General features: G+C 32.2%; 1 protein-coding gene and 3 pseudogenes across 1 annotated transcript; all 4 read right to left on the bottom strand.

Moving 5' to 3' along the window:
• Positions 1-853: 853 nt before the first annotated feature.
• LOC144544859 (protein FAR1-RELATED SEQUENCE 5-like) lies at positions 854-5,453 on the bottom strand. Its single transcript, XM_078293394.1, has 3 exons — positions 5,127-5,453; positions 1,276-2,607; positions 854-1,183 (listed from the first exon to the last, which is right to left on the bottom strand). The coding sequence occupies exons 1-3, from the start codon at positions 5,451-5,453 to the stop codon at positions 854-856; spliced, it is 1,989 nt and encodes a 662-aa protein (XP_078149520.1).
• Positions 5,454-11,186: 5,733 nt separating this feature from the next.
• On the bottom strand, positions 11,187-11,726 carry LOC144544858 (SKP1-like protein 11 pseudogene; annotated as a pseudogene).
• A 3,483-nt stretch (positions 11,727-15,209) lies between these two features.
• LOC144545216 (SKP1-like protein 11 pseudogene) lies at positions 15,210-15,704 on the bottom strand (annotated as a pseudogene).
• Positions 15,705-17,601: 1,897 nt separating this feature from the next.
• LOC144544857 (SKP1-like protein 11 pseudogene) lies at positions 17,602-18,141 on the bottom strand (annotated as a pseudogene).
• Between the last annotated feature and the right edge of the window lie 2,304 nt (positions 18,142-20,445).

Here is a 20,445-nt window from a genome sequence, read left to right as displayed (position 1 = left end):
ACCAAAAACTCAAACAGGAAGTTAAATAACGCCTATAAAAACGAGGGCCTCCCGTACCAGTGGTATGTTGCCTCTCATTTTTCTAAAAACCCCCTGTAGTTTATTGAAATTATAACTTAAAAAATATTCTAAATCATAAGGAATCTCATCTATTCTTGTTCTCCTCATGCGATGAGCACTATTCTGAAGCAAGCACATATTTACAAAGTGAGCTTACACTTGATTTCAGAAGAATTTCCTACACAATAACTTCTAAATAAAACTTATTATAGGCTATGGATGCACAGCCAAAATTTGTGCATGTAAACACATATATCATTCTTAATGAACAAAAGGTATTGCGCCAATTCTAATTGATTCAGATAATTCAAATTAAAGCCAACATCATACTAAAGCCTATTCAAATTAAAGTCAACAATACTGCCAACATCTTATCCAACATCAGTTACAAATTAAAGCCAATTGGCAAAATTCATAATCAGTAAAATAACATAAAACCTATTAAGATAATTCAACTATTACATGTTCATGTAGCTTATTTGTTATTTTATTCCCACGTATAGGAACTTACATTTAAATCAAATAAACTTGCATCTCCATGTGCATGATTTCCATGATCAAGTCGTTTGCTCGAATCGCACTGACGGGAAGCTTCGGCAAACTCAAAACCAGAAGGATCTCGTCGTGTAGAACTTACCGCCTTTCTCTTATTATTTGACTTTGGTGGACGGCCTTTAGGAGGTCGGGTATTAGGTTCGAAGAGGACATCTGACTGATTTAGGATTTCTTTAATCTTTTCAAGAGTGGTCTCTTTTTTCGAAGTCGGCCATTCTTGATACTTAGTGCGAAGTTCTTAGAGCAAGACACTAAGGCCACCATCAGGGTCATCTTTGTGTGTAGACACATGAGCACTCAAGGTCCTTTGATCAATCCGCCACCGTGAGTGTATCAAGTCAAGATTAAGTGGCTCATTTCTCCAATTAGTCATTTTGTGAGCACATGGAAGACCCATAGTTTTTGTAAATTGCCCACTGCAAACAGCACTCATAGTACCCAACTTTGCTTTCATGTGTTGTTTGTGTAGCTCTTTTAGAGCATAAATAGATACATGATAAACAACATTTTTAAAAAATGAAGTATTGCAATTGTGAAGAAGTTGTATCTTTTCACTTGAAAGCGATGCCTACAAGAAAAATTTAGATAGCAACAAACTAAGTGAATCTAAAGTTACATAAATAAATATTTGAGATTTGAACATAAGGTATTTGATAGTACCTTAATTTTATTGAATTCATTTTCAATTGCGAGACATATTTTGCTCTGAACTTCATAAAGATCGCCGGTTGAAACTTGTAAATACTTCTTCAGTTTGGCATGTGCTGATTCTGCTCTTGAAGATGCACGGTTGCCGAAGTGCAAGTATTCATCAGTCCATGCACCGACAAACTTCTCTTTCAATGGTAGCCACACATTTTCAATATAGTCCAATGCTTTCTTTTTCTCCACATAGCTTGATTCAAATTCTTTCCAATGTTCATTATATTCAAGCTCAGTTGAAGAGTATACTACCTTTTTCCATGAACTCAGAAAACCTACCCAAATCTCTTCGGTTTCAAAATATTTTTTACATTTCATCAATATGTTTTTCTCTATATGCCACACACACAATAGATGTTTGCACTCTGGAAAAACAATTTTAATTGCATTTATCAATGCAAACTCTCTGTCAGTTATTATGACACAAGGTTTTTTCTCACCCATAATTTTACTAAACCTTTTTAATGCCCATATGTAATCCTCCTCACTCTCTCTTTTCAGAAAAGCAAAACCCGAATAAAAGGAAGTGTTGAAACTTGAAATTCCTATGATATCCAGTAATGGCATTTTGTATCTATTAGTTTTGTAGGTGCAATCCATAATAAAGACATTAGGAAAGTTTTGGGTTAACTTTACTAACAATGGATGAGCAAAAAATAGATGAGTGAGATGACTTCCTTCACTTAAAATATCGTATGTGAAACCACCTTGGGAAAGCTCTTCCAAGAGAGCTTGAACGGTTGAACGGCCCGCTAGGTTATCTTTGCGAATTTTTGTTTTTGCATTGTAAATGGTTTTTGAGATTGCAGAAAGCTTTGGGTTAGTTTGTCGAAGAGAAGAAATAATCTGCCTTGGTGGTATTCCAGATTTGCTCATATGTTCAACATTTCTCATTTCTTCTTGTGATAGCCTACGACACATAGGATGTCCGGTTACATCAACCGAAGCTTCATGATTGTGTAAGTAGTTCTTTATCTCAATCATCCATGACCCATTATCTTGCCGTTTTCCCTTAATCTTAAAGGGACAACCTATTAAACGGCTTGTGGTTGTTCTTTTTCTTTGTTCCATTGAAACATTGCGTTGGTCTCGATAACAACCACCTCTATCACACCCCAAAACTACATACTTATCTTTTCTTGAGCCACGAATTGATAAACCATAGCCTCTTTCTGAGAAAAAATCACGTGTTCCCTTGATCAACTCATCAGAAGTCTCGAAGCTCAACCTCATTAACTCAAGCTTTTCATTCTCTATGTCATCATTATTGTTCGACTCGATAAGATTCATCTGTTAATAAATTGCAAAGTAATTCAGAATTATGAATTAATTGTGACTTTCAAGTACCAAATAAAGTAAAAACTAGAACTTAGTTTTCAGTAGTTGCAATCTACTAATATTGATGTAAAGAACTATTCAAGTGTATAAAGAACTAAGGAAGATGACAAAAAAGATTTGGTGGTAAAGTACCAAAATTTGTCAATTTGGCTATAGCTTTACCAGTATTGTTAAAAAAAAAAACTAACTATCTATATAATCTGGTCATAATATTGTTATTTAAAACTCAACTGAGACCTTATTCTCAGATAGCTTAAAACAAAATTAATGAAACAATGATTCACAAGTATATCGATTGCCTTTGTATAAAGCAAAATTTTCCAGTATATACCATTAATGGGCTAAACTAAAAATAATGTATACCATTTTGTAAGAATATGCATGTATGAAGATTGTATGGTCCATGATACTTGGTTAATTTGACATATCAACCACATACAAAAGTACATGCTCAACCTTAATTTTTATTCACATATATCACTACTAACAATATAATCCAAATAAAATCACCCCAAAATCTCATCTACCGTATGTGAGTTCAATTACATCTAGTACATACAAAGACTCGTCGCTAATTATTAAATTTAGGAAGAATTATATCCCTATTTATATTGGTACCTACTCAGTTTTTGTACCAACTGTACCAGCAATATTATTATGGAAAAAATAAACAATGTACATTGACATACAATGGATCCCACCTTAATGGCATTTATTCGAACACCCAATAGCATCCCATTATTGTTAGATAGTTCATACTTTAAATATAAGGAATCAACATGTAATCCAATCATTTTATTTTGCGATTTGAGAAATTTGAGATAAAAATTTCATTTATAAACTAAATTAAAAAAAATTACCTGTTTTTCTTGTCTCCGGCTTGTAGTCTCAACGGTTGGTAGAATGATCTTGCTGGCTTTGATCACTAGCTGACTTCAAAAGTTGCTTGCTTATTTGATTTATTGAGATCCTCTGCAGTATCATAATGAGGATACGATAGATGAACAATATCGTGAAATTTGATTTCATTTTGAGTTCTTCAGCCATAAATTTTGCAATTTGATTCATTTCCATTCTTGTGGATGAAGAATTGTACATTTGATTAAGTCCAAGTACAAGAGAGAATCTGCTTAAATTTTTTATTTTTAGTAGAGAATCTGCCATCTTATTTTTTCTTTAATTACTTATTCGAAGAGAGACTATGCATTAATTGGGTTAATTGAAGAAAGAGAATGCTGGGAGGGTAAAACTGGAATTTAGTAAAAAAAATATTCTCTCAGCGCTAGATTTCACAAATACTGCGTGTAGAATAGCACTCCCCTTATATATTGCTCCTGTTTGTTGCTTTATTAGTAATATTATTTTGTACAATACACGAACTTCTTGCCTGAATTTAACTCCAAGGGCTCGGGCAGCTTGGCTACTTGTTATGACTCTGACCTCTGGTGTACAAGTCCTTAATCAGGACTTTAAATTTTGGCTAATTACGTAATATCTTGAGTAACAAAATTTATATGCAATTAGATATCATTTTAATTACATTAGTCAAATATAGACTGCATAGAATCACACTTATTCTCAGAATTTTAAAATTTTGTTTGAAATGCTGTCAACTTTTGTTACATGTTATACATCTAACATTCATAATTACTAAATATTATTTAATTAGCTAAAACAAGACTTCTCTAATTTGTTTATGGTTCTTTGAGTACAATTATATATTTTTGCAATTTCACTTAATAAAGATGTCGCACGCATTCTGCTAGTCATGCTGCTAGTCAAGCTGTATGTATGTCATTTTTAGTAAAATAAACTGTAACAGGAACAATACATCATACTCAATTGTGTTGGATGACTTGTGTTTCAAGATTTTTGGATGTGTTTATTTGGTCTAGATTGATGGTTTTTTGACCAAGTAACGGGTTGTGGATCCAACAATTTAAAAACGTAGTGATTAATTAATTGTTTAAATCTTTGTAAAATTTATTATAATTTGGATATTAATATATCATAGTGTTCATGTACGAGAACTAACTTCATTTATCAATACTATGTTGCATCCATCATGCTTCTATTAATATAGATATATTCGAATGGTATATTCGAATGAAACAAAATAGAGGAAAGCTGTTTATTCATCTTCGGCAAATACATGTCTAGCACAACGCCTTATAATAATGAGTATTTGACTTCTTTTCTCTCCAATATTAATGCATGCAGAAAAACCTAACCGAAAACTAATTATTTTATTAAAATTATGTATATTAATTACTACAAGTAATGTGTTTGCCTAATATAATTAGTCTATTCGGAGAATATATTGGTAAGAGACTGAACACAAATGAAATTCACAGATAATTGCTTCTAATAACAAAAAGGGGGCACAACAACCAATTAATATAAGTAATGAAATTGACTTTTGAAAACTAACTAATAGATAACATATTGTTTTGTTAGAGATAAGCATTTACTATTCTCTCAAAAGCCCATTCATTTTCATGGCGAATTTTCTCTTCTTCCTCTAGAGTGAACTCTTTTCCTATATTGAAGATCCAACGAATCTCCTCGGGACTCTTCCCTCTGATCTTGTTCAACACTTTTTTCCATGCCAGATACAGTAGCCCCTCGATATTCAAATAATTAGCGGCCATGATGATTTCGTAAAGGCTAGCTAGATCAATATCAAGGAATTTCTCATCCCACTTATTGAGTTCTTCCAATTTCTTGAGTTCCTCATTTGATTTACGCGGATTGCCATAATCAGCAGCTGCATGTTTATTGCAATACTCAATCCCCATTAAGAAGATCTTGGGACTGATGTTGGGTTCAGGGATAATGCCCTTCGCGCTATTGTGTTCTATAATATGGCATAAGAGCTAATTCCTCATAAAAAAAGTCTTCCTCGTTACCATGATCATCTCCTCAACTTCATTGTCTGCCATACTTTCTATTGGATACAAATAAGAGCCTATTAATTTTTTTTCCATATAAAGAAAGCCAAAGTAACAAAAAGAAAAACAAAAGTGATGTAAATTGAGAATTAATATCTAGAAGATGAAAATCTCCTAAGATTTCATATGCCTAAAGAAATAATATAAATTAAAGAAGAATGGGTTTAATATAAACCTCTTGCTAAAGATATGATACGTCTTAAACTTCCGGAGAAAATGGCTAACTAATGTAGTCTTGTCAAATATTTTTTATTGTGATTTAAAAGGAGGAAAGAAACGTAGTTTTTTTTTTTTGGTAACAGATTGCAAAGATAAAGTATTATATAGTTATACAAACACATCAAAATTAGAAAACTAATTTAGTCGTTTCCTAATATAACATAGCTCGTAAAAACATAGCTCTAATAAAGATATTGCTTAATATATATGAGCGGAGCACATATAAATGGAGGTTTAATTTTAATCAAGTTTAACCTAACTTATTTCTTATTCATGATTTCACAAATTTAGTTGTACTGAAAAAAAATAGCTGATTACCAATATTACAAGGATTAAGATCTATCCAAAATTAGTTGCTACCTCTAATATCATAATTTAGTTATAAACATATATATAGCTTTATCGTGTATCAAATTTATATAATTCGCTATTACTTCAGATGAATCAAATTTGAGGTGTTCCGGAGTGTGCCAAAATAGCATTCATATCATGTTTATTGGCCTTTGAGTCGATGTAAGCATTGGGCTTTCACTGGTGGTGTTAAACAAAGCCTCAAATATTTTCTTTAGATAGGATATTTAAGCAAAGACTTGCTCCTGAAACTCCATCCTATACAAACGAGCACATATCAAAAGTATCACTAACTAAGACAATTGAACTTCAAATCTAGCATCAATATTTTTTCTTAGTAGTGTATGTATGCTATTTTCAGTAAAAAAAAAATTAATAAATAAAAAAAATTAATGGTTAGGGGCCCATCTAAAATCAACTGTAACAGCAAAAATATATATACATCATACTCAATTGTATTGGATGATTTATCTTTCAAATTTTGTGGATGTGTTAATTTGGTCCGAGTAAACGATTTATCTTTCAAATTTTATGGATGTGTTAATTTGGTCCGAGTAAACGGGTTGTGGATCCTGCAAATTTAAAATATATTGATAGTAGTTTATATCTTAATTTGTAAAATTTATTATAATTTGGACATCAATATATCATAGTGTTCATGTACGAGAACTTAATATATATTATGATTAGAATTTTATAGAACGGTGGACTAAAAACTTTCTCATTACGATTAGAATCCGTATATATATGCTTGATTCACACTAATATTATAGCAGCTCGTACAAATATTGAAGCAACCGGCATGGATCATGAATGGAATCCAACAATGAGCATCAAAGTGATTTGGGTCCGATGCCGGACATGTCTCGCTCACATATTCTACTAACATGTGACTTTCAAATGGGTCCATAAACGAACACCCTGCGTTTTGGACGAGGTCAAGTCTGTAGCATAATTGGAGATTGTTTTTATTACTGATTAGAATAAGTACTGTCTCTCTTCAATTAGACAAGTTGAACAAATCTATCATTTGTCTTATTCCAAAGGAGAAGGATGGATTACTATTAATAAATTTAGGCCTATAAGTTTAGTGAATTGTAGTTTTAAGCTCATTTCCAAAATCTTAACTCATAGATTAGGGAACATCATAGATAGATTGATTGATGATAGCCAATCAGCCTTCATTCCTAATAGGTATATACTAGATAATGTAGTTGTTAGTCATGAATTGATCCATTATAGTAAGTACCACCAACAACAGGGTGTAGTGATTAAAGTTGATTTCGAAAAAGCATACGATAAATTCATTGGGATTACATTCTTGAAGTTATGAAGGGCAGGGGTTTTGGGGATAGATGGATTAACTGGATTCGATTATGGCTCCCTAGTTCCCAATCTTGTCTTACCATCAATGGTGAGTTAACCAACTATTTCTATTGTAAACGAGGTGTGAGACAAGGAGACCCTCTCTCCCCTTACTTATTCATTTTAGCAGGAGATGTTCTTAGTAGAATATTTCACAAAGGCAAACAAGCTGGTAGGATTAGAGGATTAGGACCACCTTGTATTAATAATCAGTCCGTTACCAACTGTCACTATGCCGACGATACAATCCTTTTTTTAGAAGCAAAACATGAAATCATTGAATCTGCCTGGTGAGCCATGAAAGCCTTTGAGGCAGTCTCAGGTATTCGTATTAATTTAGATAAAACAGAAATGTATGCCATTAATACCGATCAAATAAATGAATTAGCAGCTCATTTCCAATGTAAAAAATCTTCTTCTCCCATCAAATACTTAGGCTTACCCCTTCATGACACCAAATTATCAGTTGCTGATTGGCAGTTTCTAGTTAATAAAATTGACAAGAAATTACAAAATTGGAAAGGCCAACTCTTATCCATAGGTGGTCGACATACTTTACTCAATTTTGTGTTATCATTTGTCCCACTCTATGCTCTCTCTCTTTATAAAGTTCCTAGCATTGTTCTCACCAAAATAGATCAACTTCAGTGTAGATTTCTTTGACAAGGGTTCATAGAACTAGGAAAAAATATGCATTAGTTAAATGGTCCATTATATGCTTAGCCAAAGAGTATGGTGGATTAGGGGTGTTAGACCTTAAAAACATGAATATTGCTCTTCTTTTGAAGTGGTGGTGGAAATTTAATGATCCAACATATTCTAACACACGAAAGACACTCATTCAATATATCTACCTCCAACAACATAGTGCCTGTGGATATGTGTCCCCCTTTTGGAAAACAATTCAAAAATTGCATAACTTAGGCTCTTGTAGTGTCCAATACACCCCAGGACACCACTCTAATGTAAGATTTTGGAAGGATATATGGTTTGAAAACTGTACATTGTCCTCTAGATACCCTCAGGTTTTTAACTATTGCAGCAACCACGATATCCTGTTGACAGAAGTGATCAATACACAAGGGGCTGGGGTTGAATTCTCTGACACTCTTACAGGCATCTCATTGTTTGAATGGAATGAGTTACTACATACCCTCAGTAAAATATCTTTTACTCATGATGTGGATAAATTGTCTTGGAGATGGGATAGCACAGGGAGATTTTTTGTCAAATCTAGCTATCAGAAACTCAATTATACGGGGATTTTACCTAGGCAACCACTCTTATGGTGGTCCATACCAATTACCTAGACACAATCTGAGGAAAAAAGGGTGGGAAGGGAGTAGTCAATGTGTCTTTTGCTCTCAAGAAGAGAACACCAATCATTTGTTCTTGAAATGTCGACTAGTTCAACAAATTTGGTGTTGGATGGGTCTAACTCATTTGTATTACCAACATTGGACTACAATGCAGGATGTGTTTCAATTTGTCCTTACACTACATTCATTGCATAGGATAGGACAGCCTTCCTCTCGGTGTTCAGTGCCACATCGCATCGTAATGAAGTCATTTTCCAAAACCTGCCTCATAAAACAGCAAGGGCTTTGATTTATCTAATACTCTCTCTGGTTGTGTATTGGACAGGTGCTAAAAGGACAAAGAAGACAGTTAGAGACCATACTCAGCATTGGCTGCCTAGGGAAGACATGATGGATGCTATCCCTTTGAGAGTGCTCTGGCCAGGGGAGGAAGAGAGTGTGACTTACCAGGCAGATGACTCGTCAGCTCAGGAAAGCACCTTACATTTAGTTAGTTACTGGGATGATTCAGGGATAGATGTTCCCTGTTTTGTTAATAATTAGATTAGTTGATTCCTCCCATCATGGAGTCCTTTTTTGAGTGATCTCCTTGTGGAGCTATTTTGGTTAGAATTGCTGATGTTGCTTCTCTGGTTGTAATTCACCCAGGTTAAATTGGTGCTTTTTGGTTTAGTAGCAGGGAGTGAGCGGCTATACTCAACTCCAGTAGTAAGGATTTAGTCTAGTGTAACAGAACAATGGTTTCGTTTTAATTAATGAAACTGGGCCTAAGCCTTTTTAACCAAAAAAAAAGAAGAACAAGTACTGTCGACGTCGTAGTTTGCCATTTTTTTATTTGCCATGTTTTTAAAAGCAGTAGGTGCCCTTTATCCAAAAGTAATTTAATCTTAAATAGAAAAAAAATGAAAGAGCAATAACATGTTCTTTATTTAAACTGATCATTTTTATACTCATTAATTGAGTGAAGTCTATATTTGAATTTGTTTCTTAATAAGAAACAATTTCATGTAAAATTTTGTATTTTAATTTTTGTTCTTATACGTACCAAAATTTCCATCAATAAATTAATAATACCCCTCTTAATTAGATCCATAAATACTGTTAATATAATTATCAGCAGAAACATATAACACAATGATTAAAGATAGTACAACTCTATAATTATGTAACATGACATCTATATAATTAGAATTATTGTTGCTGTGATGTACACATATATAAGAAATTAACCAAGAGTTAAACTTCACAATCCTCGCATATTACTTTCATATTGCACAAGTTGTACAATCATTAATTATACTAATTTTTATGTCACGATATAGACGGCCTTGACAATTCAACATTTTAATTCAAAAATATGACTCGGACTTTAAATTTTGGCTAATTACGTAATATCTTGAGTCAAAAAATTTATATGCAATTAGATATTATTTTAATTACATTAGTCAAATATAGGCTGCATAGAATCACACTTATTCTCAGAATTTTAAAATTTTGTTGGAAATGCTGTCAACTTTTGTTACATGTTATACATCTAACATTCATAATTACTAAACATTATTTAATTAGCTAATACAAGACTTCTCTAATTTGTTTATGGTTCTTTGAGTACAATTATATATTTTTGCAATTTCACTTAATAAAGATGTCGCACGCATTCTGCTAGTCATGCTGCTAGTCATGCTGTATGTATGTCATTTTTAGTAAAATCAACTGTAACAGGAACAATACATCATACTCAATTGTGTTGGATGACTTGTGTTTCAAGCTTTTTGGATGTGTTTATTTGGTCTAGATTGATGGTTTTTTGACCAAGTAACGGGTTGTGGATCCAACAATTTAAAAACGTAGTGATTAATTAATTGTTTAAATCTTTGTAAAATTTATTATAATTTGGATATTAATATATCATAGTGTTCATGTACGAGAACTAAGTTCATTTATCAGTACTATGTTGCATCCATCATGCTTCTATTAATATAGATATATTCGAATGGTATATTCGAATGAATCAAAATAGAGGAAAGCTGTTTATTCATCTTCGGCAAATACATGTCTACCACAACGCCTTATAATAATGAGTATTTGACTTCTTTTCTCTCCAATATTAATGCATGCAGAAAAACCTAACCGAAAACTAATTATTTTATTAAAATTATGTATACTAATTACTACAAGTAATGTGTTTGCCTAATATAATTAGTCTATTCGGAGAATATATTGGTAAGAGACTAAACACAAATGAAATTCACAGATAATTGCTTGTAATAACAAAAAGGGAGCACAACAACCAATTAATATAAGGAATGAAATTGACTTTTGAAAACTAACTAATAGATAACATATTGTTTTGTTGGAGATAACCATTTACTATTCTCTCAAAAGCCCATTCATTTTCATGGCGAATTTTCTCTTCTTCCTCTGGAGTGAACTCTTTTCCTATATTGAAGATCCAACGAATCTCCTCGGGACTCTTCCCTCTGATCTTGTTCAACACTTTTTTCCATGCCAGATACAATAGCCCCTCGATATTCAAATAATTAGCGGCCATGATGATTTCGTAAAGGCTAGCTAGATCAATATCAAGGAATTTCTCATCCCACTTATTGAGTTCTTCCAATTTCTTGAGTTCCTCATTTGATTTACGCGGATTGCCATAATCAGCAGCTGCATGTTTATTGCAATACTCAATCGCCATGAAGAAGATCTTGGGACTGATGTTGGGTTCTGGGATAATGCCCTTCGCGCTATTGTCTTCTATAATATGGCGGATTGATTGAGGCATAAGAGCTAATTCCTCATAAAAAAAGTCTTCCTCGTCGAAGCTCGTTACCATGATCATCTCCTCAACTTCATTGTCTGCCATATTTTCTATGGGATACAAATAAGAGCCTATTATTTTTTTTTTCCTTATAAAGAAAGCCAAAGTAACAAAAAGAAAAACAAAAGTGATGTAAAATGAGAATTAATATCTAGAAGATGAAAATCTCCTAAGATTTCATATGCCTAAACAAATAATATAAATTAAAGAAGAATGGGTTTAATATAAACCTCTTGCTAAAGATATGATACGTCTTAAACTTCCGGAGAAAATGGCTAACTAATGTAGTCTTGTCGAATATTTTTTATTGTGATTTAAAAGGAGGAAAGAAACGTTATTTTATTTTTATTTTTTTTGGTAACAGATTGCAAAGATAAAGTATTATATAGTTATACAAACACATCAAAATTAGAAAACTAATTTAGTCGTTTCCTAATATAACGTAGCTCGTAAAAACATAGCTCTAAAAAAGGTATTGCTTAATATGAACGGAGCACATATAAACGGAGTATTAATTTTATTCAAGTTTAACATAACTTCTTTATTACCCAATGCAAGACGTCACAAATTTAGTAGTAGTGAATTAAAATAGCTGATTACCAATATTACAAGGATTAAGATCTATCCATATTAGTTACTACCTCTAATATCATAATGTATTTATAATCAAGTCAACAAAATTTAAAAAACTAAAGTAGTTATAAACATAGAGTGAGTCTATGGTACTATGCATATTACGATTTGGCACCGTGCTACGGCTCTATATTCGAGTTTTCAAATTCTATTAATGGTCGATCCGAACCGTTCATCTTGTTCTCCATATTAATATGTGTTTGGAGACCAAATTTTACATTTTTTGAAATTTTTTTACTATTTTTTTAGATTTATTGAAAATCACTGTTTTTGGATGGTCCAGAATTTTCAGATCAAGTGATTTTCTAAATATCGAAAAAAATAGTAAATTTTTTTCAAAAAATGTAAAATTTGGTCTCCAAACACATATTGATATGGAGAACAAGATGAACGGTTCGGATCGACCATTAGGATTTGAAAACTCGAATTTAGAGCCGTAGCACGGTGCCAAATCGTAATATGCATAGTACCATAGACTCACTCTATAAACATATATATAGCTTTATCGTGTATCAAATTTATATAATTCGGTATTACATCAGATGTATCAAATTTGAGGTGATCCGGACTCTGGCTAAATAGCATTGGGCTTTGAGTTGATGTAAATATTGGGCTTCCACTGGTGGTGTGAATCAAGGCCCATTAATGGAGCCCAAACCAGCCTCAAATATTTTGTTTAGATAGGATTAAGCAAAGACTTGCTCCTGAAACTCCATCCTATACAAACGAGCACATATCAAAAGTATCACTAACTAAGACAATTGAACTTCAAATCGAGCATCATTAATGGTTAGGTGCCCATCTAAAATCAACTGTAACAGCAACAATATATATACATCATACTCAATTTTATTGGATGATTTATATATCTTTCAAATTTTGTGGATGTGTCAATTTGGTCTAGATTGATGGTATTTGGTCCAAGTAAACGGATTGATAGTCGTTTATATGTTGTAAAATTTATTATAATTTGGACATCAATATATCATAGTGTTCATGTACGAGAACTTGATATATATTATGATTAGAATTTATCAGGGTTCTAAATAGCTAACTATAGCAGCGCTATAGCTTTTCCGGACCATAAACGCTAAGCTATGAGATAAAATTGCGCTAACTCAGCTACGACCGCTATAGCTATAATAGCTGACCGCTATTACCGCTATATGAGACTCGCTATAGCTACCGCTATGCTACATGATATTTTTTTTGCAATTTATATGGACTTTTGTACTTTTATTCTTATTTCTAATGCTACATGGTCTTCTACGATAAGTATACTAAACCAAACTATATGCTTCTATTTTTATTTGTGATTTATTATATCATTCTATATCGAGAAATATTCAAATACTAATTCTTCATTTTGATTACTCTTTTTATAGTATTCATTTGTAAAATTATTATCGTTTGTTTCAATTGAAAACTGATTTTGATTATTATTATAATTATAAAATGTTTAAATATGTATATTGACTTCATTTACCGTATAAAATTAATTGCTTTTTGTCTATTATAATATGTAATACCATGAAGTATAAACTATTAAATAATGTTACTTTTTAGATTTTTTTTCCTTCTTATTTGTGTAATTGATAAAAAATATAGACTTAGATTAGTTGTCATTTAGTTGTTACATCAATTTTTTAATATTGATTATGTTGATAATTAGTAGAAATATAGAATATAAAGTTTGAAAAGGAAAAATCGCTATGTGTGATAGCTTCCACTATAGCTACGCTATTCACAATAGCTTTTTTTTTTGGTCTCCCCGCTATGCCGCTATAATCGCTATTTAGAACCTTGGAATTTATAGAACGGTGGACTAAAAACTTTCTTATTATGATTAGAATCCGCATATGCTTGATTCACACTAATATTATAGCAACTCGTACGAATATTGAAGCAACCGGCCGGCATGGATCATGAATGGAATCCAACGGTTCACAATGAGCATCAAAGTGATTTGGGTCCGATGCCTGTCGGACGTCTTTCTCCCATCAACGAACACCCTGCGGTTTGGACGAGGTCAAGTCTGTAGCATAATTGGAGATTGTTTTTATTACTTGCCATTTTTTTATTTGCCATGTTTTTAAAAGCAATAGGTTCCTTTTACCTAAAAGTATTATAATCTTAAATAGAAAAACGAAAGAGCAATAACATGTTATATATTTAAACAGATCATTTTTATACTCATTATATTTGAATTTGTTTCTTAATAAGAAACAATTTAATGTAACATTTTGTATTTTAATTTTTATTCTAGCCGGAATTTATTTTTAAAGAGCTATTTTGAGCACGCCTTTTGTAATTTATACCAAAATTTCCATCAATAAATAATACCCCTCTTAATTAGATCCATATATACTGTTAATATAATTATCAGCAAAAACATATAACACAATGATTAAAGATAGTACAACTCTATAATTATGTAACATGACATCTATATAATTAGAATTATTGTTGCTGTGATCTACACCAAATAAGAAATTGATCAAGAAAACTTCACAATGCTTTTATATTGCACAAGTTGTACAATCATTATACTAATTTTTATGTCACGACATAGACGGCCTTGACAATTCAACATTTTAATTCAAAAAATATGGATCATGAGATTATCAATTTTATTAGTATAAACACATTAAAATAGCGAGTATATGACTGCTTCTCTATCTAATAAGAGTGCATGCAGTAAAGCTTACCGTATACTAATTAATTTATTAAAATTATGTATACTAATAAATAACTAGGAATAATGTGTTAGTTTAGTAATTTTTTTTCAGACAATATATTTGTGTGAGACTAAACACGAATATAATGAGCAGATAATTGATTGGAAACCTAGCTAGTAGGCTACATATTGTTTTGTTGGAGATAAGAAATTTCTAATCACTCAAAAGCCCATTGATTTTCACGGCGAATCTCCTCTTCCTCCTCTGGAGTGAAATCATTTTCGATGTTGAAGATACGACGAATCTCCTCGGGACTCTTCCCTTTGATCATGTTGGCCACTTTTTGGCATGCAAGATTCAGTAGCTCCTTGATATCTAGATAATTAGCGGCCATGATGATTTCGTAAAGCCTATCCGTATCAATATCAATGAAGTTCTCATCCCACTTCCTGAGTTCCTCCTCTGATATGTGAGGATTGATATCATCAGCCGCTATAGTTGCCTCCCCGATGACATGTTTCTTGCAATATTCAATCACAATCGAGAGGACCTTGGCATCGACGTTGGGTACTGGGATGATGCCCTCGGTGCCATTGTCTTCTATAATATGGCGGATTGATTGAGACATAAGAGCTACTGCCTCGGAAACCAGAAAGTATTCCCCGTCGAAGCTCCTTAGCGTGATCATCTTGTTAGCTTCATTGTTTGCCATGTTTTTTGTTGGGAACAAAAGGGAAAATCAAACAAATGGTACGAATATGTGCTTGAGAGAGACGAGGGAGACAGATCTTGGGAGAACCTTAAATAGGAAATGAAAGAGCAATCACATGTTCTATATTTCAACTCATCATTTTTGAACTAATGAGTCATTTGTATATTTGAATATGTTCTTTAATAAGCAATACTTTAATGTATCCTTTCACATTTTAAGCTTCTTTTTTTTTGGCAGAAATTTATTTTTAAAGAGCTATTTTGAGTGCACATCTTTTAATTTGTACAGAGTTTCCATGATTAAATAATGTCCTGTGAGATATAGGGGTAGATTGATGCATGGTGAAAAAAAAAAAAATTAGTTATTGGCATTTTGGGTAAATGTCCTTATTTTCATGTGGCAACGTATTTTTATGAAAAATGCATTGTCAATAAATGTGGATTAAAACATTACTTTTCGCGATTTTTTTTTGCTAATTAGTATTGTTGTTTACTAAAACACGGATAATATAGTTTAAAAATTTATAACACTTCCTTCGAAGAAATTGTAATTATTATGCAGAATCACCTAACCTAAAAATTAAGAACAGCATTGAATAGAGCCATATCAAGTATAACAAAAAATAAATCATCTTGCCCTCGAAATTTAATTTGAGCATTCAAAATAACACTCTCCATTTTTTTTAGAATTTCTGTTCTTCCTTCATGAGATACCCTTAATTTGAAATCCCAACTCTCCTTATAACGGTAGTACCGAAGACAATCCATAATGTTTGCTTACATTAATCTATCATTATATATTGCTCCTGTTTGTTGCTTTATTAGTAATATTATTTTGTACAATACACGAACTTCTTGCCTGAATTTAACTCCAAGGGCTCGGGCAGGTTGGCTACTTGTTATGACTCTGACCTCTGGTGTACAAGTCCTTAATCAGGACTTTAAATTTTGGCTAATTACGTAATATCTTGAGTAAAAAATTTTATATGCAATTAGATATCATTTTAATTATATTAGTCAAATATAGACTGCATAGAATCACACTTATTCTCAGAATTTTAAAATTTTGTATGAAATGCTGTCAACTTTTGTTACATGTTATACATCTAACATTCATAATTACTAAACATTATTTAATTAGCTAATACAAGACTTCTCTAATTTGTTTATGGTTCTTTGAGTACAATTATATATTTTTGCAATTTCACTTAATAAAGATGTCGCACGCATTCTGCTAGTCATGCTGCTAGTCATGCTGTATGTATGTCATTTTTAGTAAAATCAACTGTAACAGGAACAATACATCATACTCAATTGTGTTGGATGACTTGTGTTTCAAGCTTTTTGGATGTGTTTATTTGGTCTAGATTGATGGTTTTTTGACCAAGTAACGGGTTGTGGATCCAACAATTTAAAAACGTAGTGATTAATTAATTGTTTAAATCTTTGTAAAATTTATTATAATTTGGATATTAATATATCATAGTGTTCATGTACGAGAACTAAGTTCATTTATCAGTACTATGTTGCATCCATCATGCTTCTATTAATATAGATATATTCGAATGGTATATTCGAATGAATCAAAATAGAGGAAAGCTGTTTATTCATCTTCGGCAAATACATGTCTACCACAACGCCTTATAATAATGAGTATTTGACTTCTTTTCTCTCCAATATTAATGCATGCAGAAAAACCTAACCGAAAACTAATTATTTTATTAAAATTATGTATACTAATTACTACAAGTAATGTGTTTGCCTAATATAATTAGTCTATTCGGAGAATATATTGGTAAGAGACTAAACACAAATGAAATTCACAGATAATTGCTTGTAATAACAAAAAGGGAGCACAACAACCAATTAATATAAGGAATGAAATTGACTTTTGAAAACTAACTAATAGATAACATATTGTTTTGTTGGAGATAACCATTTACTATTCTCTCAAAAGCCCATTCATTTTCATGGCGAATTTTCTCTTCTTCCTCTGGAGTGAACTCTTTTCCTATATTGAAGATCCAACGAATCTCCTCGGGACTCTTCCCTCTGATCTTGTTCAACACTTTTTTCCATGCCAGATACAATAGCCCCTCGATATTCAAATAATTAGCGGCCATGATGATTTCGTAAAGGCTAGCTAGATCAATATCAAGGAATTTCTCATCCCACTTATTGAGTTCTTCCAATTTCTTGAGTTCCTCATTTGATTTACGCGGATTGCCATAATCAGCAGCTGCATGTTTATTGCAATACTCAATCGCCATGAAGAAGATCTTGGGACTGATGTTGGGTTCTGGGATAATGCCCTTCGCGCTATTGTCTTCTATAATATGGCGGATTGATTGAGGCATAAGAGCTAATTCCTCATAAAAAAAGTCTTCGTCGTCGAAGCTCGTTACCATGATCATCTCCTCAACTTCATTGTCTGCCATATTTTTTATTGGATACAAATAAGAGCCTATTATTTTTTTTTTCCTTATAAAGAAAGCCAAAGTAACAAAAAGAAAAACAAAAGTGATCGATGTAAAATGAGAATTAATATCTAGAAGATGAAAATCTCCTAAGATTTCATATGCCTAAACAAATAATATAAATTAAAGAAGAATGGGTTTAATATAAACCTCTTGCTAAAGAAAAGATACGTCTTAAACTTCCGGAGAAAATGGCTAACTAATGTAGTCTTGTCGAATATTTTTTAGGGATCGACTAACAGTACCCCCATATCAGTCCCCTAAACGTCCCCCGTACTAAAAGACAAACAACTTTCGACAGGGAACCACTAAATGACTCCAACATCTGATATGGGGGTATTTATACTCTGAGTTAATAGTCAAAACGTATAATATTCATACCTACGAATGTATAGTATTCATACTTATTATCAGAACCATTCGTCATATGTAAACACAAGTTGGAGGGGACCGGTAACGACCAAAGGGCCATTGACGTCTTGTGACAGCCTGGATTGGGGATCGCAACCATCTGAAAGCGACATTTGCCAAGATTGGGGACCACTACAGCGAATCTATATATTATTCATATCTAACTAAAGAAGTATTCATATCTAAACAAATGAAGTATTCATACTGACGATTATGAAGTATTGATACATGTTTGAAATAATTTATACAATTCAAAATTCAAAGTTAGATCCTTCTTCTTGAACACCTCTTCTAAAAAATATTCATATCCAACTAATGAAGTATTCATACATGTTTGAAATAATTTATACAATTCAAAGTCAGACCCTTCTTTCTTGAACACCTCTTCTAAGAAATATTCATATCTAATAACATGAATGCATATCTAACAAACGAAGTATTCATATCTAACAAATGAAGTATTTATATATGTTCGAAATAATTTATACAATTCAACATTCAAATGTCAGATTCATCTCTCTCACCCCACCTCTTCCAAAAAGTATTCACATTTAATATGAAGTATGCATATCTAACAAATGAAGTATTCATATATAACTAATAAAATATTCATATGTTCCATTGTAACAACTTTCGCTGGGCTAGCATGGACCCCCTCCAATGGTGCACCATGCTCTCCTCGCTGAATCTTGACGGTGCACCACTCTCTCCTCGCCGGATCTCAACGGTGCACCAAGCCGAGAAAGAGAAGAGGTTGTGAAGGCCGTGAAGAGCGCGATTTTTTTTTTTTTTTTGTTGATCGGGAGAGAAAGAGGGGTCAAAACAGTTAGAAAGACTAACTAGAATGGAAGAAATAGTTACCATAAGTAGTTAATGGTCAGGGAGACTTTTAGGGGACTAGATTGAGGGGGATGAAATCATTACTCTATTTTTTATTGTGATTTAAAAGGAAGAAAGAAAGGTAGTTTTTTTTTTTTTTTTTTTTTTGGTAACAGATTGCAAAGATAAAGTATTATATAGTTACACAAACACATCAAAATTAGAAAACTAATTTAGTCGTTTCCTAATATAACATAGCTCGTAAAAACACAGCTCTAAAAAAGATATTGCTTAATATATATGAGCGGAGCACATATAAATGGAGGTTTAATTTTAATCAAGTTTAACCTAACTTATTTCTTATTCACGATTTCACAAATTTAGTTGTACTGAAAAAAAATAGCTGATTACCAATATTACAAGGATTAAGATCTATCCAAAATTAGTTGCTACTTCTAATATCATAATTTAGTTAGAAACATATATATAGCTTTATCGTGTATCAAATTTATATAATTCGCTATTAATTCAGATGAATCAAATTTGAGGTGTTCCGGAGTCTGCCTAAATAGCACTCATATCATGTTTCACTGGTGGTGTTAAACAAAGCCTCAAATATTTTCTTTAGATAGGATATTTAAGCAAAGACTTGCTCCCGAAACTCCATCCTATACAAACGAGCACATATCAAAAGTATCACTAACTAAGACAATTGAACTTCAAATCTAGCATCAATATTTTTTCTTAGTAGTGTATGTATGCTATTTTCAGTAAAAAAAATATTAATAAATAAAAAAAAATAATGGTTAGGGGCCCATCTAAAATCAACTGTAACAGCAACAATACATATACATCATACTCAATTGTACTGGATGATTTATCTTTCAAATTTTGTGGATGTGTTAATTTGGTCCGAGTAAATGGGTTGTGGATCCTGCAAATTTAAAATATATTGATAGTAGTTTATATCTTAATTTGTAAAATTTATTATAATTTGGACATCAATATATCATAGTGTTCATGTACGAGAACTTA

Source organism: Carex rostrata, chromosome 27 (assembly GCF_964058835.1).
Source record: "Carex rostrata chromosome 27, lpCarRost1.2, whole genome shotgun sequence".
Lineage (NCBI taxonomy): Eukaryota > Viridiplantae > Streptophyta > Magnoliopsida > Poales > Cyperaceae > Carex > Carex rostrata.
This window is presented reverse-complemented; position numbering and strand designations above follow the sequence as displayed.

Bases quoted from the DNA above. Each gene is read 5' to 3' on its own strand.
- LOC144544859 (XM_078293394.1), bottom strand. From the start codon at position 5,453: ATGGGGATTGAGTATTGCAATAAACATGCAGCTGCTGATTATGGCAAT. The intron at 2,608-5,126 runs GTAAATGCTTAT...ATTTATTAACAG, and splicing joins AATGGGCTTTTGAGAGAATA to ATGAATCTTATCGAGTCGAA. The intron at 1,184-1,275 runs GTACTATCAAAT...TTTTTCTTGTAG, and splicing joins ATGAATTCAATAAAATTAAG to GCATCGCTTTCAAGTGAAAA.